The sequence below is a fragment of the Ochlerotatus camptorhynchus genome, unplaced genomic scaffold (genome assembly GCF_037179485.1).
Source record: "Ochlerotatus camptorhynchus isolate MF236.1 unplaced genomic scaffold, CSIRO-AGI_Acam_v1.1 ptg000213l, whole genome shotgun sequence".
Taxonomy (NCBI): Eukaryota; Metazoa; Arthropoda; class Insecta; order Diptera; family Culicidae; genus Ochlerotatus; species Ochlerotatus camptorhynchus.
In genome coordinates this window covers 2,508,864-2,534,260 of record NW_027040703.1, presented here as the reverse complement: position 1 = coordinate 2,534,260, position 25,397 = coordinate 2,508,864, and the positions used below count along the sequence as shown (strand labels likewise).

The window sequence follows — 25,397 nt, the reverse complement described above, 5'->3', positions numbered from 1 at the left end:
AAATATTATAAATTACACTAGCAGTGGGATTTAATTATACATTGTGAGGTACTGGATTAACTCTCTCCTTCCCATGGTAGCACAAGTGATACACAACTTTTCGGTCCGTCTCATGTTTGTCAATCTACCATTAAATAGTCAGTACTTATTTAAGCTTCTCAGTGTGTTCATTATTCTAGTTCATATGTATTGTTAAGGATTCAACTGAGTAACTATTGAAAAAATAGCACATTATTGATTTAAATCTAGAACTTTTTTATGGATTTGATAAATAATAGACATTATTTCATCTCAAAACAATTAAAAACCTTCTGGGAAGAAAGGGTTAAAGGAGTACAATGTTGTTACAACGGTGTACTTTGTAAATCTTTTTTTTAACTAGTTCGTTTATTTGTAAGGCTCAATCGCGTTAGCTTTACGGAGCCGATAGTTTGTAGCAAAATTCACTTAATTCAGAATACTCGCGGCTTACCTGAGGTTAGAGAGGTACATTGTCGAAGGATAGGATCAGGGGAGGAGCTTTGGGTAAGGTTTCGTTGTCTCATCAGAGAGTTGTCGCCAGTATGAACGGAAGTGCGGTTCTAGTTTCGTCTGGAGTTCGACCGGCTGTGGTGACCAGTGGGCGACGATGAGACTCATCGAGACTACTTTGTATATCTTTCGATGTTATGAAACTTTCGTTGATAGCGAGACTTTAAGAAATTCCATAAGCTCTGGATTATCTTGAAACGCCAAAATGACCTGAAACGTCCAACTGGCTTATGAATGTCAAAATGACCTTGATACTCCGAAATAGTTATAAAATGCAAAAGAAATGGCTCAAAACGCCAAAGCATCCGTAAACATGCAAAATAACCTTGAGAATGCAAAAACTCTGGAATTACATGATCCAACAAAATCAAATTGAATGAATAATTTAAAACTTATATTTATTACTGATTTATTGAACCACATAGGGGAAATGGATGCAATGTCGGCCTAAATGCCCCTAATTTGGACCCATACATAAATTCAGCAATCGACTAAATTTTCAAAAGCCACCAAAAATATCCATTATTACCGTCCAAATGACTCGTTCATCTAGATAAAATTGATAAAAAGCAGATTTTTAGCGATTGACCCAATCTTAGATCCATAGGCCAACATTAGAGCCATTTCCCCTATCTAAATAAAACACATTACCAATGTATTGTAAAATCGTTAATTGTTATTATGCACTAAATCGCTTTGACTACCTTAATGATAAAAATGGTACAGCTCTCAATTATTAGCTGTGAGAGTGCACTAAACTGAGAGTACGCTATAAGCTAATATGCGATAAGCTATAAGTTGCTCGAGTAGACGAAATATATTCATCCACAAAGTTTCATTGGAATCAGATGGGGTACTGCCAACCCTATACAAGCTTCGATATGAAATTCGACACAAGTAGGTACAACAGACATGAGACGCCTCTGAAATTAACGATTACCATTGTTCACAAAATGACTTATATCTTGAAGTCATTTTTTCATTTGAAGCTTGAAATGCGAAGAAAAATATGCATGCAAAGTTGCTCGAGTAAACGAAATATATTCATCCACTAAGTTTCATTGGATGATTTAGAAATTTGTTCTTGAAATTATCGGAATGGAGTCTACAAATAATTAACTTAGTAGTATTCAATTTTTTGTAGAACTCCCTCCACAAATTCTGAGGAAATATCTAAACTCACGATAAAAATAACTCTACGGAGTCGATAATAATTTTAAATGAAAGCTGTTTTAACTTACCAAAAATTTAACAATAAATATTCTCCTAATTCAGGTAAATTTTCATTATCCCAATACAACTTTAAACTCAGATATATTTCCATAGCATTTTAACGGCAAACGTATAATCAAGTTGTCTGAACTTCTGCGACCCATCTAAGGACAACCCATGACCCATTAACAAATCTAATCAATAATGGCCGTTCAACATTATTTTGAATCACTTAAGGGGGTATTCCCAATCTTTTGCCTTTTTTCGGTCTGTTTTTCAATTAATTTTTTTTTCAAGGAAAATGAATAGTAATGCGCCTAACTCTTTGGGATTCTTGTTTATTGAACATTAAAATTTACAAATAAATTTTTTTCGACATAAAAAAAGACATTATTGACGTCACAATATGGCGACAAACAGACCCCTGTTCGCCGCAAACGCCTGGACGGGCGAAGACTTTTCTCTGGAACGGCTTCATCTGAAATAGATTTCGTGATGAAATTAATAATCTGCATAAGATTCTCTGGAGCTTCTCCCGTTGGCAGCAAAAAATCTTGCAAATTAACAAAATGGCGGCCATATGAAAAAACAGGCGATTTTTAGCCCGCTTTTTTGCAACTTTAAGGTGCTTCAAACAATGTTAAATGTTAATATTTTTGGCTGAAAGTGGGAGAAGCTCCAAAGAATTTAATAAGAAACAAAATGCGCAAAGATTCAAGTCAATATCTCTTATAGTTTCTGAGAAAAATCTTCGCCCGATAAAAAAAAATGTGGTTTCGAGAAAAACGCGTTTAAAGTTTTGACTTTAGTTAAAACCATTTGGGGGTTCTTACCATTAGTCAGCTATGCCTGGACACCGAATTCGCTGATCGGAAAACGGCTTGGGGGGATGAAAGTATATAGTCTAAAGTACAAAAAAACGTGGAAAAAAAAAATTGATTTTTTGAAAAAAAAAAGATCGGGAATACCCCCTTAATATAAAGGGTGTCCCACATCAAATTGCAGCACGGAAAAAAACGCTGTAGAAAATTACCCATTGGGTATTTTCTCTTGAAAATTTGGGTAGAAGTAGTTTAGAGTGTATTGTTTACACTGTATGTTTATCGCTGTCAGTTTTTCGAAAGTTGGAATCGCGAATTGATTTTGTGCAAGCACCTGGAAAATCCTCATCGGGACATCGGAAACAACTCGGAATCGTGCAGTCAACGGTGAGTCGTGTGATTAACAGTTACTACGAAACTCTGAGCATCGAACGGAAGGAGAAATGCCGTCAGAATGGATGTTCTATTAGTGATCAGGATCACAAGCGTGTCGTGAAAGCGTTTAAGCGGAATCCCAATGCTTCGGTCAGTGATGTGGCCAAAAAGTTGAATCTGTGCAAGCATTTCGTTCAGAGAGCCAATGACCGGGAGGGACTGCATACGTACAAAGTGCAGAAGGCTCCAAATCGTGACGAACGGCAATATACGGTGGGAAAGTCACGGGCCCGGAAACTGTACACCCAGATGCTGATGAAGCCTCATTGCCTCATCATGGATGATGAGACTTACGTCAAGGCGGACTTTACCGCCCAGCACAAGTTTGATGTTCCGGAGGAAGTAAGGAAGCAGAAGCTTTCAAAGTTTGCCTGATTTGGCAAGCGATCTGCTCATGTGGCAAACGGAGTGCGCCGTTCGTAACTACCGGGACTGTAAACGGGGAGATCTACCTCAAGGAGTGTCTACGGAAGCGTCTGCTTCCTCTGTTGAAGCAACACGAGGGCTCTACGATCTTCTGGCCGGAACTAGCTTCGTGCCACTATTCAAATGTTGTCCTGGAGTGGTACGAAGCCAACGGGGTGTCACTTTCGTACCCAAGGACATGAGCTCCGCCAAAGCACTGGATCTAAAGCCCATCGAAAAATACTGGGCTATTATGAAGCAGGCACTACGGAAGCATCCCAAGAAGATCAAATCTGTGGAATCATGAAGAAAAAGTGGGTTTCCGTACAGAAGAAGCTGCAGCCAGATGTTGTACAGAACCTAATGAGTGGAGATAAGCGTAAGATGCGAGCGCACAGTTATGGTATTGAAGTTGAATGAAATAAATATGCCAAAAGCTTACTAATGGGCTATATTTTATTGTCTGAAAGTTTGAATAGGATCGGTCAAGTAGGAAATTTTCTACAGTGGTTTTTTCCGTGATGCAATTTGATGTGGGGCACCCTTTAGTTCAAAGGGGTCATCCGGGAGGAAGAAGAAGAATACAGGGTGTCCATTCAAATCCAATTTTTCAATTCCCGGTTTTTTTCCCGGTTATTTGAAAAATAAAACCCAAACATCCCTGCCTTAAACCAAAAAGGCATTCATAAATAATCGTTTATAGATAAACATATTTGTTCAGCAGAATTGCTCTACAATGCATCTACTTTGTAGATAAAATATGACATGAGAGTAACATTAACATGTTGATGATCTAGATCTCCAAAATCTCATGAAATCATGAATTCGTATAAAATCAAAGAGTCTCCTGCAAAAAGTGAGCCTAAATATTATTTTGGTATGTCGGAAAAAGAATATATCAATACAAGAGACCTAAGTAGGAGAATTGCAGTTTTTAAAGTTCTTCGTATCATCCTGGAGTTTAGATCTTGAAGTTCTATAAGACAAACAACATTTTGTGAGTTACTAAAAAGATTACTAAAATGGATATCATTCTCCAAATTGTCCTGGAGATCTTGACTACGAAGAATTACTTTAAATGTGAACAACAATTTTTCCTGGAGATTAAGATCACATTACCGATCCCGAGTAGCACACTTTCATCACAATAAGTTACAGCAACTTGTCTATGACTGAAATAAGTCGTATATAAGTTTCTACAATTGATTTGTAACAGGCGTGTTACTAGGGATTCCATATACCAAACTTCCTCTACAAAAAAAAAGCCGCGCACATTTGCCCCCAATCTTTGTAAATTGGGAGCAAATGTGCGCGGATTATTTTGTAGTGGAAGTTTGGTACATGGAATCGGTAATGGAAGAAGTGTATAGAATTCAGATATAGAAGTGGTGAAAGTTGGTGGTCAGCATCAAATTACATTATGTTTGGAGAAGAACAGGATCCGGCTAAAAATTTGGTGCGATCCAACATAAAATGCATTTATAAAGGCAACTATATTCAAAAACTAAATACGACAGGGCATCGTTTGCTATCTTTTTAAAAGCATCGCCAAGTTATCTTTTTTAAAGTACTGATCTTCAGAACATAAAGGGCACCATTACGGAGCAGTAGATTTGATCAAATTATTCGCAGTTCTATTTGTCCAACGCTCCCAGCTGGGTGAGGGGTAGAGGATGACACACACATATTATCCTGGAGATACTTTACATGTCAATCAAAATGTTATTCGCTTTCCACTCAGAAATGTTGAGCATTTTGTGCTTCACGGAGACTCATAACATAATTTAAAATGAATAATTGTGTTTATAAATAACGTTTTTGGATTATCAAAATCATCCCGGATATCTGGTTTTGAAGTTCTGTAGACTGAACAAGGTATACGATGATTCGACTTAATGATAGAATGGGTAAATCTTCGTGAACCCCCATAATATCATTATTAGGATTGGATTATTAGGTTTTCCAAAACACCTGGAGTTCAGACCTTTTTTTTGTATAATCAACACTTTTAGATCATTCGTGTCATATCCCGGTTAGATTTGAACTCATGATTTTGGCGTGAGAGGCATGAATTCCGATCTTAATGTTTTACAGATTAACCAAGGTATTCTACGATGTCTTGACTAATCTTGTGTAACATAATTGATTAATTAAATTTTAATTTATCTCTGGACCAAGCATCATGATTTATGTTTTTAGTTTGTTGTTTGTGTCCGGTGTCAAACATTTGAATGCGGGCATTCAAGGAGTTTGAGGTCGAACATTTTTTTATTGGCTTGAATCTGCTTCTCTATCTTCAAGAAGCTTCGTAACAGGATATGTATCGCTCAGGTTCTATAGTAGAACTACTTTACTTTAAACTGTAGCAAAAGAATTCAAACACTTTTGTTCTAATGACACCAAAAGAGTTTCTAAAAATTTACTCTTTAAGCTAGTAGAAACAACGGAAAAATTGCCGAGTACCATTGCAAGTTTTATAAAGCGTTAAAGGATTCTTCGAGACCAAATTATAGCCTACAAGACTATGATAAATCGAAAATTGTTACTCGTGATGAGTATATATGATTTTTCCTGGTGCGATTTGGGTTTTCCCGTAATTTTCCCGGTTTTTTCCCGGCAAATACGAATTCCCGGTTTTTTCCCGTATTTCCCGGTTTTCCCGGTTGGATGGACACCCTGAGAATAATAAGAAGAAGTTCTCAGTATATTGTTGGACAATTATAAAAAATTCTAATTAACAAAGAACCTGGACAATGACAAAATTATTTCGGATCTCTCGGCAAGTAAATAACATATTAAAAAACAAACCCCAAACATACGTACCGTCAACCCCTCTGTGACAGTGTTCACTCGGCAGTCGACAAAAGCAGGCCACTCTCGATGTGTGCTACGCGATCGTCTGTTTTCTCGGCAGCAACCATTGTGTGGTCCTCCTCATTGTTCTTCATTAGCAGTTCTTTCGGTCGATGCGTCGTCGACTTTGGAAAGCAACCGTTTTGTGATGAGTGTGTGAGTGCTGACCACGTTTTGCGTCCATTGCTGCAATGGACGCGCTCTGACCCTCGTTGGCGTACAGCAATTTGCCATACAATGAAACTACTGCAAGCGGCTCCAGTTCTGATGGAGGAGGCTTTTTGGATAGCGGAAGATAAAGTGTTTATTGTGTTGTACCTTTTGACTATAGTTTTAAGATGTATTGTATAGTAACCAAGAATCATCGGCTCTGTAAAGTTAATTCGGTTGAGCCTTATCAAATAAATTAATAAACAACAACCCCTCTGTGAGACAAACGACCACTACAACATGTTCCGTCAAGGGAAGGAACAGACCAAGGCGTGCCACTGCGGACACACTCTAGACACCGACCAACCGATCGGCTGATTGCTAAATATAGGTCAGCCTGGCATATTGTGGCCGCTCGAAAGCAGAATCATCATCAAACATGAATTCACCTAGCGCTACCAGTATACACCAGTACACAGGTTCGGCAGAAATGTGTTGAGTAAGGCGGGCGAGTCTGCCCCCATGTGCCATACCTTCAATGAAAATATCATTCCCGCATTACCTTCTTCAAGTAGAACACATCTTCATTAGCGCGTTCCTTTTACGCAAAGAAAATCACTATTCATTGTGGGATATTCATTACTACTTAGGGTAGATGTACCAGTCATGGCTATACGGTGTTATGGTGTGTTCCAATTATGGCCTATGGGAATCCCATAGGCCATAATTGGAACACACCATCATAAGAACGTATAGCCATAACTGGTACACCTACCCTATGTTGTACAAATTTTCACTCTCAAGTGGTTGTTGTGGTCATGCGACCCCGTGCGTATAATGTATCGTCAATGAAATGCGATTTGGCTTTAAAGCAAAACTGGGTAGGTAGGTAGGTACTATGTTTCCGATTGTTTGTCATCAAGTTTGATGACCAAACCTTCAAAGCAAAAATAGTCCACAGGTGAATCAGAAGAGTGAGACACCATCGGAACATGAATCACTGTCAACATCTGTCAATGTTTCACCGCCAAACTACATCATCTGAGTGAGTTCTGTAATGCAAGGTGTACTTAAAAATTTAATTGATTCACAGATAGATTTACGGATCTTTGTACATTGTCGGTATCTGATTGCCTGACGCGTCCGTCAGTAGAATTAAAAATATGGGACACAGTTTTTGTATTGAAAAATATTCTTCGTGTGAACTAGCATCGCTGAATCTGCCACAGCAATCTCCCATTGTCCCACTACGTGAGCAAAATCAGTTGATTATTTATTTTGTTGCATGTAGCTCAAGCGGTTTCGTGTGTTTGCCCTACTAAAAACGTGTGTGTTCGCGAGAGAAAATGGTGGGACCCATCTTGTCGTCGGCAGTCGGCAGCTGCGTATAGAGGATATACACGAAGTTTCATCAACGGCAAGGGAATTATTTCCACCCCCTGTGCCACGCGGGTTGGTTCGGTTTGCGGAATTATTAGGGTGCGGTGACACCCTTGTTCCAGATGCGTTGGTGATATGAACGCGCGATAACGTAGTAAAAGGTGGGCGACCATTTTGGAAAATGGAAACACTCACCAGTTCGGTGTTTTCAGGGAACGATGCGGACAGGACCGATTTCCAACTATCATTTCTTTGGAGTGAATACGTAATTGGTCAACCACTGATAAATGTACGTTGTGGAAAAAAAATACGTACAACTTATCAGCATATAATGCAATAAATTCTGTGGCAGTGCTGGGTACCACAATTTAAAAATAAAAATAAATGGATTATTGAAAATTACACAATCGCTAAAAGTTAAACTAACAAATTCTTAGACCCCCCCCCCTCCACTATTTTTGAAAATGAAACTGAAATTCTGAACCAACCCAACTCAACAGAAACCAGTATAACTCCAGAAGTTTATTTTTCATTCATTCATTTGTTTAGACACAACTGTCTAAAAAGAAACTCAACGGAGCCGAGTGACATTACCGAATTTTACCGCTAAAGCAGCTTGTTCTATTAAAGGGGCTGTTAATAAACCAAGTATACATTTTAGGGGGGTCAATACATACTAAACAAAAGTATTGACGATTATCTAGGAAGCGGTTTGGCATAACAACGCTTGGCCGAAAGGCCATAAGGAAGAAAACATTTGAATTACACTGGAGTCGCTTTTTACGTGGGTGATACGTCCCGGGTAAAAAAAAACCGCGTAAATTCCGGAATCCGCGTAAAAAAAAACCGCGTAAATTCCAAAATCTGCGTAAAAAAAACCGCGTAAAAAAAGACCGTGTAAAAAAAAAACCGCGTAAAAAGCGACTCTAGTGTATAACGATAAACCGCGTGAATTCTGACATCCGCGTAAAAAAAAAACAAAATCCGCGTAAAAAAAACCGCGTAAATTTCGAAATCCGCGTAAAAAAAAACCGTGTAAATTCCAAAATCTGCGTAAAAAAAAAAACCGTGTAAAAAAACCGCGTAAAAAGCGACTCCAGTGTACTTGCGTCAACGTAATGGAGACATTAATCAATTCTTAAAATTTAAAATACCATAAGACGACCAAAATTGAAAAATGTTTATTGATTCAAATGTCTTGAATATACATAAATGATGACTAGAATATGTTTCTTTAACTCCTGGAGTGAAGTGTAGATAACATGTACTAGTTGTTTTATTTGAATAGTGCTGTAAAGTTATGTTTCATAAATAGTAGCAGAAACACGTTTATAGAAATGTCCACAGGCAGACAAAAATTTGAACACACTTTTCTGTGGATAAACGAGGGCGACATGTGATCTTTAGTTATACATACAAAGTACAATGTGATCATAATCAAGAGCACTCCTAATAGCTACGCTACATTTAGATATTTTAAGATATTTTAATCATTTTTATGTTTTGGCTCAATTTACCCCACATAAAGTTTTACATTGGTCTACTTTTGTTTAATTTTAGTAAAATGAGATATCACTTTCAATCAACTATTTCTATGATAGTCGTAAAAATACTATAGATGAATATATGCACAAGCTTAAAATTGTTTTCCTTGCAAAAATGTGAATGATGTAAGCTAAGGAACCCGAAATTTTGTAATGAAAACCATTGATTGTATTTCATTTTTAAGGTTTTCATGGTTTTTAGACAGAGGGAGCAATATGTTTTTATATTTTTCTTTGAAAATTTAGGCTTTTTTTTAACAACATATCACTAATGCGTTTTTTGTTTTCGTTTTTGAGTTATATATTTTTTAAGTTATCAAGTTTTGGGTTTTCGCTCAATACTCCTATGTGACTAGACTACCATGCGTTTCCATGGATTTATAGCAACTGTAACATCGTCACAACGCATAGTTGTCAAGTAGCATAGGAGTATTGAGCGAAAACCCAAAACTTGATAACTTCAAAAAAAATATAACTCAAAAACAACACATCGCTAATTTGTTGATATGTTGTGTAAAAAAGCCTAAATTTTCAAGGAAAGATATAAAAACATATTGCTCCCTCTGTCTGCACACCATAACAAAAAACATTTAAAAAAAACCAAATACAATCAATGTTTTCCTAAACACAATCCCATTTTTTTTCAACTTCATTGAAGTATTTTTAATTAAATTTCATTTGATATTTTGATCTTTGAAATCCGCCAAATTGTTAAAAAGTTATGGATTTTTGAAAAAAAAAATCATTTTTGAAAAAAAAAGTCATTTTTGAAAAATAAAATTGATTTTTTGGACCATTCTAACGTGGAAATGGTCACCCTAATGACAAAATAAAAAATATAACGGGTCTAGTACTTTGACTGTATGTTTTGTATTACTTCTGCGTGAAGTCAACGAATAACATAGTTAAAGATGCTAATTTCAAGTAACAGACTAAAGTGGTAATTTTTATACGATAGATGAGGAGATGAAAGTATAGAGTTGATAGTTCCGTTAGAGTACGGCAGTGTGAAAATTGTATATAGAGAGTAGAAAGCGAGCAAAGACAACCTATTAGGAAGGTACAAATCGGTTTGATCATCTCTCTTTACCAAACTCCCCCGTTGCACTATGGGCAAAAATGGGTCCAAAATTACCCAAAATTCAATATCTCAACAGCACGCTGAATTCCGGCCATGAAAAACGACTTTTCCTAAGGGAAATAAATTGCACGTGTTCCCATAGACCGGAGAGCCTTGTAGGTATGTGTTTTGGACCATTTTACCCCATTTTCACCTACTTTTTGGAGGAAATGTTTTTTCACAGCTCTATTTTTCGTAAAACAACATTCACAGCTCTATTTTTCGTAAAACAAGCACTTTATGCATGGTTTTAGAATACTATGTCTTTAAACAACAGTTCATGAGATATAAGGGGAATACGGGGTACACTTTATAGGGGAGTAAGGGGTTAAAGTGGACCCTCGCTTAATTTATTTTATTTCATAAAAATGTTGAACGATGCGATTGTTTGAATGACCCCAAAGGTTGCCTGCAATAATAAGATTTTTTTTTCGAAATTTTAAGGTTAATTGGGGTTAAATAAGTTTTAATTTACTGCGTTCTGTTTTAAAAGAGTTTTCACTTTTTTTTGTATGCATACAGCAAAACGATATAGTGGTTTTCAGAATTTTGTAAAAATTGGTAGTTTTGTTCCTTATCGCAACATATTAGACCCATATTTTGTATTTTGTCATTAGGGTGACTATTTATATATTAAAGCGGTAAAAAACTATTTTTTTTTCAATTTTTTTCAAAAATTTTTAATTTTTGAACTGTTTGGCCGATGACGGAACTCAAAATACCAAATAAAAGTTACTTAAAGTATTTCTCAAAAAAAATATTATGATATTAAAAAAAAATGATTTTGTATTAAAAAACATTGATTGTATTTTAACTTTGACCTAAGACCCCTATAAAATGTACCCCGTATTACCCTAATATCTCATGAACTGTTGTTTAAAGACATAGTATTCTAAAACCATGCATAAAGTGCTTATGTTTTACGAAAAATAGAGCTGTAAAAAAACATTTCCTCCAAAAAGTAGAGGAAAATGGGGTAAAATGGTCCAAAACATATACCTACAAGACTCTCCGGTCTATGAGACCACGTGCAATCGATTTCCCGGACGATTTCCCTTCGGAAAAGTTGTTTTTCATGGCCGGAATTCAGCGTGCTGTTGAGATATTGAATTTTGGGTAATTTTGGACCCATTTTTGCCCATAGTGCGTTGGAGAGGGATGGTGAGGGGTATTCCAATCCTATATTTAGTTCACACTTTTATGAAAGTTATTTCTAAAGGCATGTATCAATGTGTATTGATTTATCAGCATTAGTCAGTAGAATGGAGCTGTTTGAAGAATTAAACCCAGTCCTTCTGCGTGAGAGCCCCAGCACAAACCGCTACGTCATCTGACATATATTAAAGTGAGCTGTTGTCCCGCCTACTGTTGGAGTTTTCAGTGCCAGCTGACTGACTTGAATACGAAACATAACACCTTGATGAATTTTAAATTGGTGTTTGCCCGCATGGTATTTCAACTCACTTGTGGCGCAGTGGTTAGCAATCGTAGATCGCATGCCGAATACAGGGGGTTCGAATCCAGGAAATTACTCTTCATTTTTTTTATGTTTGGATAGAATGTTGATGCACTGCATAAATATAAGAATTATGATTTATTCGGGCCACTGATCATTTCATATTTACGTACATTAAATTTTGTTACTAATAAAGAGTTGAGCGGATTGCTTCATGTAGCTTGAAAGTTCTGTCGGAACTTTATTTGAACTTTATGGAACTTGAAAGTTCTGTTGGAACTTTATTTGAACTTTATGGAACTTGAAGGTTCGGTCGGAACTTTATTTGAACTTTGAAGTGATTTTGATCGTTGAATGCGAAACTTTTGGTTACTTGGGATATGTACATTTAAAAAAACCCAAACAAGATTTTGATTTTTCACATACGAAAATATAAAAAAATGATTTTGATGCCATTTTCAAATTTCTGTATTTACACCAAAATTGTATTTTTTTAAGTATGCCATTCGATTATGGCTTGAGAGATTGGTTAGTAATTTGCATTTAATTCCACTACCTTATTTGCTTATCCTTGACAGAAACGCGTATTTCGTTTACAATGTGCAGACTTCTTCAGACTGCGTCGACTATTAGTACGTATCTGTCAAGGATAAGCAAATAAGGTAGTGGAATTAAATGGAAATTACTAATCCTTCTCTCTCTCTCTCTTTATACATTGTATATGTTAAATTGAGATCTTCTACACAGAGACGAAATTGAAAGTAGATAAAAACTAATTTATTGAATTTATAAACCCTGGTAACCAAAAATATATTTCGATTGGATTTATAAAAAATTGCCATATTTGGGCTTACTGTGCATGTGCGAATTCACTGACGAGATCCATCAAACTGATACATGTTAAATTTATGTGTAGCAAATTTAAACGCCTAGGCGTAATTTCAGAAGGCTAGTGGGCTGCTCTAGGATTAATGTAGCCCCATCTAGAATTGTTACTACATTACTTATTTTCCTTATAAATCAAAATTGTTCGCTAATTGCGTAATTGAGAAGTTAGAAAAATAAATGTAATCCCCCCCCCCCCCTTCCTTACTTACGTCTAATCGGTCATGCGTCTTTATACCAAACGTCCATTCGAGCAATCGTGTATATGCCAAAATGGAAGTACATAGTTTATGAACAGTCCCAAAGTTGTGTTTCAAATAACTTAATTTCAATGTAGCACATTAATCTTACAGCACATTAATAAATGAAATATTGTGCATTGGTACCACGTTTGACTCCTGTGCAAGAATAATTAACAATAAATAACACTCGCGAACCTCCACTGCATTTCCAGCAGCATAACGGAATAATAATGGCAAGGAATTATGCATCCTTGTCGAATGCCTACTTGTTTACGATTTGAACTTAATGGAAACTGCTTTCTCCTCCGAAATCCGGCAAGTTGCTTCCATCTCAACGTGATCCTCATTCAGTGGTTTCACAAAATTAGAAATAACGCCGAAATGAAAGTAATGCGTTTTCACTTCAACACTCATTGTCATAATATATTTTGTTTAGTTCGCACCGACCAAGCTGCAGACAACGAGCAAAGCACCGAGCAGAGCATAACGAACAACAACTTCTATTGTCTATACGTGAACGCATGATTAAAACTTAGAGGAACAACCCTTTATTAAAAAAATACCATAAACGAAAAATTTCCCTCATGATACAACTATTCCATATTATATTTATTTGGTTTAGATGAACACGTCGTTACACTGTTCGAAAAATTCATGTAAATTTCTACGAGATATAGCGCACATAAAACTAACGCTAGAGTTGGCATAAATTTACGCGATATTTCGTGTAAATTTCAGCGCAATATCACATAAATTAGCAATATTGTATACAAGCTTGTAAACTATTTCGCTGTTTATGCCAAGTATAGCTCAAAATTAAACGGAGGGAGATTTTACGCAATAGTTAAAATTCAGATTTTTTTTCTGTGTAAGCAAAATAACCATAATATTTTTATTAGGGACTTCTGCTGCTGGTTTCGACAACAGCTGAGAGCGAACTGCTCCGTCAGGTTGTAGTGAACAAAAATTTTCATAACGCATTCGAAAAATACTGACACAATTTCCGACAAAATGCAACCCGACAAATGAGTACCGAAGTTCGCAATGTTTCAAAATATGCCCATTGCAGCACAAATTGAGTAACATGAATGAAGTCTAAACGTTCACCGAAGAATCCATATGCTTCATGTCATATAAACATTCTATACGTTCCAAACAGTCGAAACAAACCAACACATCGCTGTAAAACATACAATTCCTGTAATGCTAGATCCAACGAGTCAATCTGGGAACAGAATGTAAACAAAAGTTCGACCGTGACTGGTGACTGACTGTACGTGTCTGTCACAGATTCGGATTGTTCGCCCCCGCACCGAAAATATCGTAGTAATAATTAAACGAAGAACACTCCACACACTAATAGTGCAAATGGTTACACCATTCGAGAAACAAAATTATATGATTCACCGCCACCGTGTGATGCACCAACCGAGAAGAGGACCCCTTTGGGACGGACACGGACACGTAGACAGTCTAGTCCAAGTTGGAAACAGGTGGTCCCGCCAAGAAAAACTATTCTCCACCGTCACCATCTTCCCACCACAGTCTCAGACCATCAACAGAAGACGAATCAGTGTCTCACCAATTCTTGCAGCTAATGTTGACGCTGGTCATTACCATTAGCTCGTGGAAAATGTTCAACCATTCGAAACGAAACATTTTATGCCGCACCACATTACGACCCAATGAAATTGGGGGGAAATTTAAGGGGAAAATCTCGTCTGATTTACTGTTATGGCCCGAGGCATTTCAAGAATCAGTTTCGACACTTCATTTCAAAAATGAATCATTCCTAAATACCGTTACATTGTTTCGTCAATTCTACCTGAATGCTTTTGTTTGTCGAACTAACGAAAATAAACCTGAATTGAATTAGACTTAGAGGTGAAAACGTGAATCAGATCGACATCAGTGATTTCTCCCGAAACGGTTAATCATCGATGGGCTAGTGTAAAACCAGCTACTTATTCGAACCGACCAGTCAGTGAAAATAAGCACGTTCGATTAGAACATTTTACGACCCGTAAATGATTTCTCAAAGTAAACACTGGTCTACCTCTGCTGCATACTCCATTCTCGGAAAACTGAAACGAGCGAGAGTATTAAAATATTTGATAGCAACGAATTTCCCTCGGAAAACGATCATCACACAGCTCAAGCGTACATGATGATCGTCAATTTCGATCATGAGTGGCGGTGAGTTCCATCATCGAATGCGAACACTGCAATCTCTCACGAGAGAGGGTGTTTTCTCGAACCGAGAATGAAACAAAAACAAGACCGTGAACGATGGACTAGAGGAATGTGGCAAGGATGGTGGTGTTCTGTGGGGTAAGAGTCCGGAATGCATGCGATATATTTTTTCTTTCGGCTGTATCATGCCACGAAAACACTCAGTTGCCGTCGAGCTGTTGGCATTTGGATTTATGGCTGAAATTTTCTCTTAATCCGTCCGTTCATAATACGGCGACTAAAATCTAATGATTTTGAGAAGAAAAATCAAGAAATAGAAATTAAAAATCTCTTGATCTCGGTATCTTGAATCATTACGGAATTATCAGGATTGTTCCATAGGATATCTAAGACGAAATTCAAGGAAATTCCAAAGAGAATTTCAAGAGAGTATTGAGCCGAATTTCTAGGAACTCTTGAGGAGAATACAGAATTTGGAGAGAATACTTTGCGAATAATACCAACTCGCATAAACAATAACCATAAGAAGCGCCTAACCACCAATTAGGGATATCATCCAAACTCTATGCAGTATGGTCGCACCATCTATGATATTGTTTGTGTATTGTACCCGTTTATAAGGGAAGGGAATTTTCAGAACACTCCAGAAGAAAATTACTAGAGAACTTTGACAATAAATCCAAGACGCTTTCGACTATTCAAAGGAATTCTGAAGAGAACTCAAAGATTTCGGAAAAAGCAAATCTCGATTACTTTTTCGAAGGGACGGATCAGCTTTTGTAAACAATGCATTTGATCCTCGATTTGGCGTAACTGGTAACTCGCCCATGCATGCTAACACTACCATCAGATATGAGAAATTTTCCCCCACCTGCAAGTGGTGTTAGTAAGCGTGCCGATTCGACGATCAAATGCATTGTTTACAAAAACTGATACGACTCTTCGAAAAAGTAATCGAGATATATCAAAACAAGTTACCTGAACAAGAGAATCGCAGTATTAAAACTTCTTAAAATCTTCTTGGAGTTTAAATTGAAATTCTATAAGCCAAATAACATTTTCTGGGATACAAAATTGTGTTACGAAAATATTTATATTTTTCCAAATTGTCTTTGAGATATTTTACAGGTTAACCATTTTGAGCACTTTTGAGCATTTTGAGTTCATAACATCATTTAAAATATAAATTTTGTTTAAAAAAAACGTTGTCCCAAAAATCATCCCGGACATCTGCTCTTGAAGCTCTGCAGACTCAACAAGGTATACGATGATTAGACTTAATGATAGAATGGGTAAACCTTCGTGAAGCCCCATAATATAATTAGTTTTTATTATTAGGTTTTCCAAAATGCCCGCAGTTCAGATCTTGTTTTTATTATTATTAAAGTCACTTTAACACTCTTTGATCATTCGTGACTTATGCCGGCGGTTAGATTTGAACTCAGGATAATGATGATTTCCCCTAGGTATGCACAGAGTTTTAGATCGGTCATTCTTTTAATGGTTTGAATCTGCCCAAGTAACTATTTTGGTTTTATGAGGGTTCTGTAGACCATGATTTAAACTTGTAGCATGCTTTAAAACCTCGATAAAACATTCAATGTTACTTGGGTGCTTTTCTATCTTCAAGTATCTTCGTAACACGTTATAGTATATCTGTCTCAGGCTTTAGAACTACTTTACTCAGAAAACTGTAGCAAAAGAATTCAAGCATCTTTCTTCCAATGAAACCAAAAACAACGGCAAAATCACCGTTTACCCCGTGAGCTAACAGATTGTGAAAGAAAAGAATAGAATATTTTTTGTAATTTTGAAGATTTTTGATACTTTATCACAATGAAAGACATAATATGAAAGTTGTAAACAGATGTGTAAACAAAATAATATAATTATGTAAAATTGATTGATTCCATGTACATTTCAAGTTTTATAAAGATGTTAATGATTCTTCAAAACCATATTATGGCGTAAAAGACTATTATATTTAAAAAAAATGCTACTTTGGATGAATATATATGATTTTCCCGGTACGATTTGGGTTTTCCCGGTTTTTTGCCGGCGAATCCGAATTCACGGTTTTTTCCCGGATTTCCCTGTTTTCCCGGTTGAATGGACACCCTGTTATTGTCTCCTAAAGTGTTGATTGTGTGTTGGAGATGGCATCCTTTTTTTTAAGTATTGTCGGTTTGACCAATACCTGCAAAGTACTATTATAAATCAAAATACTGGTCGCGGTGGTTTTATATCAGAGGAAAAAAATACATGCAAGCAGCAGAAAAAGCAAACGAAATCGAATTACCGCTCCATGAGTACTTCTTATTTGCCTTTCCCTTTCTCGTAGCACAGATAGAGCGATGGTTAAGGCACAGATCTGACTATCGCAAGGTTCATGATACGAGTCTGGTCTGAACCCTTTTTTATTTTGTTTTTGTCATGTTTATTTCTTCCAATTATGAAGTTATTTTTACCCATCTAGTGAGGGAGGTAAAAATAACTTATAACACATTCCACATTTTTCAATCTCCACAACCAACACTTGCCCGCTGGTTGGGTTTAGCGCAAGCCAGTGTGGCAGTTCTAACGAAACTAGCTTCATACAATGTACAAATCCATTTCGTTGCAGAAAACAACGAATAAATTCGTAGAACAAACGAGCGATTTCGATGTATAAACGAAATTTTATTTTCAGTGTGGAGAAAATTCAAAGGAATACCAGAGATATTCATAAGATCATTGATGGAAATCCTGACAGTAACTCAGAAGACATTTTGAGATGACTCCAAGGAAATTCTTTCGATAATTCAAATGAATCTTGTGAGGAGTTTCAGAAAAAATTATCTACACAGCTAAAAAAAGTAGTGTAAATTTCCGTTATTATGATGCACATAAATGGTGCGTCATAAATCATACAAATTTACATTATAAATCGTGTAAATTTATGAGACATGTCATGCAATATTCCATATATTGTATGCAACTTTCCACCTTTGTTTGCAACATTTCTTGCAAGCTGCTAGTTTACGTTAAAAGGAAGTTTACATGCATGAATGTTTGCAGGCATGGATGGTTACATCACCAGTAAAATTCAGATTTTTTTAGTGTGTAGGGAAAATGCAGACTTCGTCAATAACTTTACCTAAAATCGTCAGCTAAATAAAATCCTAGAATGGTAAATTTTCTGTGTCTACTCACTTCGCTAAATAAAATTGCCTAAATTTTTCCAGGCTTTTTCAGGACTTCAACGTAAATTTTCTAGGTTTTTAAAAGAAACTTTTTAACGTTAAAAACTATGCTATTTTGGGTGAAACAATAACTCAACTGCCACAAACGTTTTTACTTAATGGCAAACATTCTTTTTGAGGATGTTGAAGAAAACTTTCGAAATATGTCGGAACAAATTTATGGACGAAAAACTTATGGCGAAATCACATCTAGGGAAAGCCAGAAAGAATTATTTAAAAAAATTAAGACAGTTCCATGCGAAGTCCCAAAAATCTTGTGGATGTGGAAAGAAACTTCCGGAAGCAGTCAGTTACAACTTCTAGCGAAGTCGAAAGCCTCGAGAGAACCTTCAGTTTTAGTTTAAACAGATTTTCAAGAAAGTTTGGAGTTTGAATTCAAAGAAGAAATCTGTGAGAATTTGAAAAAAAAAGTGTTCCTGAAGTTGGAAAAGTTGACTGAAGACGAAGGAAGCTAGAAAAAAAATCTCCTATGATCAGAAGAATAAGCTTCTGGAAAGGTCGGAAAAACTTTCAACAAAATCGAGAAGAGTTTTAAGTGGCACAAAGATTTCTGGGAGATGTCGGGAGAAACTTCGGGAGAATCGGGTGAAAATTTCATAAGAAATTATCAAACAGAAAAACTAAACCTCATAGATTGAGTCACTTTTACTGATTCATATGGAGAAATTTCTAAAATTGTAGGTCACTCAGCGCATGAGTAACCTACGCTTTTGGAAATTTATCCATTCGAATGAGGAAAGGTGACTCACTCTTTGAATAAGATTCGTTTTCAGTGAGCACTGCATGGTGAGTGAATTCTGAACTGAGAGGTCAATCATGTGATAGGTTTTGTCCATCTGAATAATTTCACGTGCTGTCAAGTTAAAACGTAGAATGTTATGGAAATTGCACACTGAGCTTGATCATCCAATAGGCCCCTTATGCATTCTGAATCACTTTTTTCTAGGTTAGATGGAAAACTACAGTGAAAATGAATCTTACTCAGAGAGTGCATCACTTTTACTCATTCGCGTAGGTTACTCACTCTCTTAGTTAGTTTCGTTTTCAGTGTACAACGGCACTCGGCAGTCAAACGATGTTCTACGTTTCCCTTATTTAAGCATTTAGATTAGCATTCTAAATCCCAGCTTGTTTTCGGTAATTTGCTGTTGTACGTCAATGATAGAAAAAAAGCAAAACATAAATAACATTGAGTATTGAGTGGTACCAGCTCGTCTCTCTGTTCTCTCCATAGTCATAGCAAACGAGCATTGGATGATTACGGTTAAAAACTTTGATCAATTTTCAATATTTAACCATTGATAAACAACTATAAACAATTATTATTCCAAACAAATCTTATCATCAAAACAAATACATTCAATCTGAATAAAATTGTGTAATTAAAATTGAATTTCATTCATAAACCATGTAAAATATAAGCGACCAAAACCTGACACTATTTCGTCACACCATTTAATTGATTTGCATGTCTTTTTAGTTGCCGTTATAGGGGGGAGGGGACCCAAGAGGTAAATAATATTTTAGTCTCACTAAAAATCGGTCAATACCGCCGATTTATCCCAGAAATATAACTCTTTCTATAAAGGGGCTGTTCATAAACTACGTAGACAGTTTAGGGGGAGGGGGGGGGGTTGACAATCACCCACGACCCATACAAATTTTATATTTTTTGTAAGGACAATTGTCTACGCAGGGGGAGGGGGGGGGGGTCAATAATCCCAAAAAACTGTCTACGTAGTTTATGAACAGCGCCAAAAAGACGGATTGTTCGATGTCCACTACGTTGTCCGATGCAAAAATGAGCTTCGGTATGACATCGTTCTTTTTTTAACACTCCGAACACGATTCCTCCGATAAAATGTGTAACGGCGAATTGGCAATGTTTGAAAAATCATTGCTCAGCAATTTATCGATACATTTTAAACCTATTCATACTGAATAAATGTTTAAAGTCTGTAGTTTCGAGTGGCGCCAATATATTTAAAATTCGTCAATAAATGGTTGTACTATGAATTTTCAATTATTGCAAGTTTACCGTTACACATTTTACTGGAGGCATCTTGTTCGGAGTGTTAAAGCTCATCCCACACCTGCCCGATATCATCCGGCTGACTCTCCATAAATGAGAGATAAATAAGAGAGCGAGATCAATATGGAAAACCGCCAGATCGGATGATATAGGGTAGGAGCGGTTAGCTTGCAAAAACAGCTCGTTGAAGAGATGAGTCTCCTACCAACCCATCGCTAGTTGTCAAGGTGATCACGCCGTCCGCGGCGAAGAAAATGTTTCTTCACGAAATGAGCAGAGGCACGGCGGCAGCGCTGTTTTATAACTTTTCAGGTTCGAGCAGAACGATGTGCTGCCACAAGTGGGGCTCGATTATGACGACTGGGTTTGGGAAAAATGATTGTTTCATGAAAACAGTGATAAAATTAACATTTATACATTTTTCAACAGTTTTTTTAAGGAAAATTTGAAAAGTATTTACTTCAGCAGATTTATAGAGTTATTTTCTATCGATTGGCGTATTTGGATTTTAATTTCATTTATAAATGACAAAGTTACAAGCGTTCAAAACCTAACACTATTTCACCACATTTTTTTTGTTGCACCCCAGTACAGTCCACAAAGACGTAGTTCTACGTCAAAAAAGGAAAATATTCCGGGCAATGCCACAATACACTTCTTAGAAAGGAAGGGGAAAAACCTCTTGAGAAGTCGGAAGCCATTTTCCGGAAAATGCAGAAACCTTCATGTATCGTTAAACAAAAAATAAAACATGAAACATTCTGATTATTTGCCAATTCCCGGGAAGAACCACTTGCTGTTTCCCAATTACCAGGTAGTGAAAAAGGTCTGGAAATGGAAACACACAACATAATACAATACCCTCGAAATCGCCATGGAAATCTCATCAGAGCGCTTTAAAAATTCTTCTCAGAACCTAGTTAGAATATTCATTAAAAATGGACCTGCAATCGCCTTTACAATCACCATAGAATTTCCCCCAGAACTACCTAAACTCAAACAATTGACTTGGAAATCTAATCAAAGCTTTCTAAAAGTTCTTCCCAAAACTCCCTATATTTTTTCCCGGTGACTTCAGAATCCCGGCGTTTGCCCGATTTTCCCGGTTTACTGGTCACCATGAGAATAACAAATCTTTAAAGAGCCGCTCATGTTTGAAAGAAAGAAGTTTCCTTATTGATTAATATGCGTTAAATTTAAAGAAAGAACGAGTAGTATTCCTTCATTTAATAAGGAAAACAAATCTCATGAAACTTTCAAATCCTGGATCTCAAACATGTTTACGTGAATTGTTAATCTCGGAATAACTGTGAAGGACTATTGACGGCGAAATGTTCTTCGGCGGAATGACCATGGGCAAAACGTCTTTTGGCGGAATAAGCTCCCGTTTACAACACTGAAAACCACAACAACATAACTTTTAAGAATGAGGGCGAGAAATTATTCCGAAGGACGAAGGAAACGAGGCAATAACTTAACTTCAAATTTGAACCAGTTCAACAATTTGAGAAAGCTTGAGGAATCAAAGATTTTGTTTTTAAAAAAAAAATATGAACACTAGTTGACTAGGTTGACATAGAAAGCAATTAGAACATCTACATGACCAGCACATGTACAGAAACTCCAGTAATAATTCGCGGATTATTATTGCTATATATATTAATTTACCATTCTATTCAACAACTGGTAAAATATCCAATAAATTAAGCACATACCATATCGTTAAGGAATCTAAACCACGGAGCGCACATCTCAATCTTGGAGAAGCATTGCGAAACTTCTTCACCTTGATACACCTCCTAAATCATGGAAACCACTCTTCTTCTCATGCTATATGAAAAAGAAAACGGCTGTTCCCGAGGGTCATTTTTACGATTCTTAACGAGATCATCAACCGTGTTTACATCGCCACCATCACAGACGCTCGTACAAATCATCCTAATACTAATTCGTCGTATTTTTCATCCCATCACCACCCGCACTAACCCGCACTAGTTGGTCAGCAGACCTTTTGCAGATTCGGATTGCACTCAGCACCCGCGCAGCTCGAAACTCGGCAGACTAAATGTACAAAACTTGCTCTTACTGATGATGATGATGATGATGACGAGGAGTATTTGAATTTCCCACAAAACGAACACCAAACATCCACAACAACCCCTGCTGGCAGCCAGTACTTGAGATCGTGTGATGCGCGATCTCTCAAGCGCACTCTGTCGCGATTCAACCGAAATTTCACAGAGCCTAGTAGGTAGATGATACTTGAGTGACTTTCCTGGCGATTAAAATAAGAAAATGTATATTTATTTCCCCGCTCGGACTACACGGTCGGTGGGATCCGTGCGATCGAGTGCCTGCTAGCTTGAGTGGCGTCTTCGTCACCGTCGTCGTAGTTGTCGTGTGCCTCGGGTCGAAAAGATAAAAGAGAATTTCGGCCCGTACTCTCAAACGGTGCTTTTTTCTTCGGACGGTCAGATCACGGTCTTCCGCGAATGCACAGGGGTACAAACGGGAAAACGGTGGAAAATTATTACGTTACGATTTTTGATCCATTACGGAGCTTTGAAATTTGATTGATTCGAACGGAAACGATAGATTTAAGTAGTCAATTCTAGTTGTATATTGGTGGCGATTTGATTTTCACTTGGAATCACAACGAAAAACAGGAAGGTGACAGAAAGGTGAAAATTCGAAACAAGCAAGTGATATAAGAGTGAGAGAGAAGTGACAGGAAAAAAAAAATCAAGAAAAGCTGTGATATTTTAAGTTGTAGAAGAAATTTTGCTCAACTTTTGCAAAAGCGAAAAATTTGCGTGTCCGTGGTGAAGTGAATTTTGAAAATTATCTGCACCCAAGTCGTTGACCTTGCCGGATCCGGAAGGAAAGGAAAGTAGTGTTCAAAGAGCAGAGTAAAGCGAAGCAATGAGTCCGAAGCCGCACGAGTTCCTGGTCATACTGACGCGTAATTCTCCTCAGATTCCATGGGGAATCCGGCTGGTTGGTGGAACCGACCTCAACGCTCCGCTGATCATCACCCGGGTAGGTACTAGCCGAGAAGCTTCTAGAAGTAGTGCGTCAACCGTGTTCAAAGTGTCTGTCAGGAATGCATTTCAAATCGTGTAATAAAGCAATGTTGTTGTACATTGTAAGTGACAGAATATGGCGTAATACGTTCGTGACATTCGTCGAAAAATGCAGTAGTGTGATGCCTTATTCGTTTTTGAAGGTGATGGCAATGCAAGAAAACGCGCATTTTCAAAATGTCCCTCGGCTGTGTCGCGATGAGCAACAGGGACGGCGCGGCTACGAAGGGTGGGGGAAGTGGGGGATCAGCTGCGCTTGTTCAGCTAATACAATTGTGATTTTCACTCATCCGACGAACTTCGAATCCTTGTATTTTTATACAGCCATTCGCGTTCGTCATGGCAACAACAACGAGTTCAGGATGATTGACCAGGCTATAGGATGGTAGCCAATAAGATTTTATTACGTTTTTAGACGAATAACTAAAGGGGCTTACGGTTTCTTAAATGTACATCTTTTGCCAAAAAAAAAAGCATCAAGTATGGTTCGTTTACGGTTGAAGGAGATAAAACAAAATGATATGGTTCATAAATAAATTTGCAATGCACTTTTCTGGGCATTGGTAATCCGAGGAAGGTAACATTATCTGTTTACATTTGAATCTGATTACATCATAAATTGATGCCAAGAAACGTGCTGCAAATTTGTTTACAAGCAAACGAATACGGTACAGTCTGGGTCAATTTTCTCATTTCGACATTCCCTTACCAAGGGATATATTTTTGTAATTTGATTTGAAATTAAATCAATGTATTTCATAACCAACAAAAGGTGCTGCATTACAGGTGGAATACTTTCTGTTTATCGAATAGGAAGTTTGCTGTTTAGTTTTACGGAATTAATGTATTACTGATCATGGAACTCCAAAGTAGCTGACCCAATTCAGTGGTCATTAAAGAACCTTAACTATTTAAAGTGTCACAATTCCGTGTGTCTCGTATAAACATAAAACATATATTACTCCTGGAAAGCGTCAGTGAGCGGAAGGTTTCAAATCTGCAGCAAATGTTTGAAATTGCTTAAATTCCTGAGGAGTAGCCTCAGAAATTTCTTTAAGTTCTTATGGCATTCCTGACATTGCAGATAATTATCATCGAATCATAACATTGCGGGGTTGCTTGTGTAATAGAATGATTTGTTTGTTATTCAAGAATTCTTGATCACTTGTAATACTTATGAATATTTAAGGTGGACAAAAAGGAGAACTAAGAGGTGGACACCTAAGCTTTTTCACATTTATATTGCTGTGAAGCAACTGTAAACTCTAGAGGGAATTTATATCTGTTCGACTTTGTTTGCTAATCTGGTTAACATGTAATATTTAATTATCATAAAGATAAATCGTCCAGCTCAACCCTTTATAGGGGTAAGAAGTAAGACCATCATCATCATCATCATCGTCATATTTAGCAACAAATAACAAAAAATGTTGAACTCGGAAAATTTAGAGGACAAGTCCCAAATAAGTAATTTTTCATAATCAGAGCTGAAAGCTGCAAGGTGCCACAAACTGAATAAACAGGCTCGCCTGTACCTTGGGCAGACATGATTGTAGTAGCATTTGTTCTTTTTAGTAATATTGACAATATCTAGGAATCTCTTCATCTCTGTCGCATCCCGAGTCACCTTTCCACTCTTCTTCAACTTCTGTTTGACAATAGCCCAATATTTCTAGATAGAGCTGGAATTAGGGCGTAACAGCTTTTGTAAACAATGACTTCTATCGACGATTTCTAGGAACTCAAGGCACGCCCACGCAAACCAACATAACCGTCACGTAGGGGAAGTCTTCCCCTAACCGATGGTGTTGTT

General features: G+C 37.0%; 1 protein-coding gene across 5 annotated transcripts in view; it reads left to right on the top strand.

Annotated features, from left to right (window-relative positions):
* Positions 1-25,397, top strand: part of Zasp66 (PDZ_signaling and DUF4749 domain-containing protein Zasp66) — a 115,343-nt gene that overhangs the window by 7,441 nt on the left and 82,505 nt on the right. For 2 of the 5 annotated variants that reach the window (XM_065224690.1, XM_065224689.1), the window contains exon 1: positions 22,909-23,540. The exons of 2 other annotated variants lie outside the window; for them this stretch is intronic. In XM_065224690.1, the coding sequence (XP_065080762.1) occupies positions 23,424-23,540 (117 nt within the window). In that variant the 5' untranslated portion in view covers positions 22,909-23,423. Of the gene's footprint in view, positions 1-22,908; positions 23,541-25,397 lie in introns of those variants that run through there. One more of the 5 variants, XM_065224686.1, reaches the window with a different exon arrangement.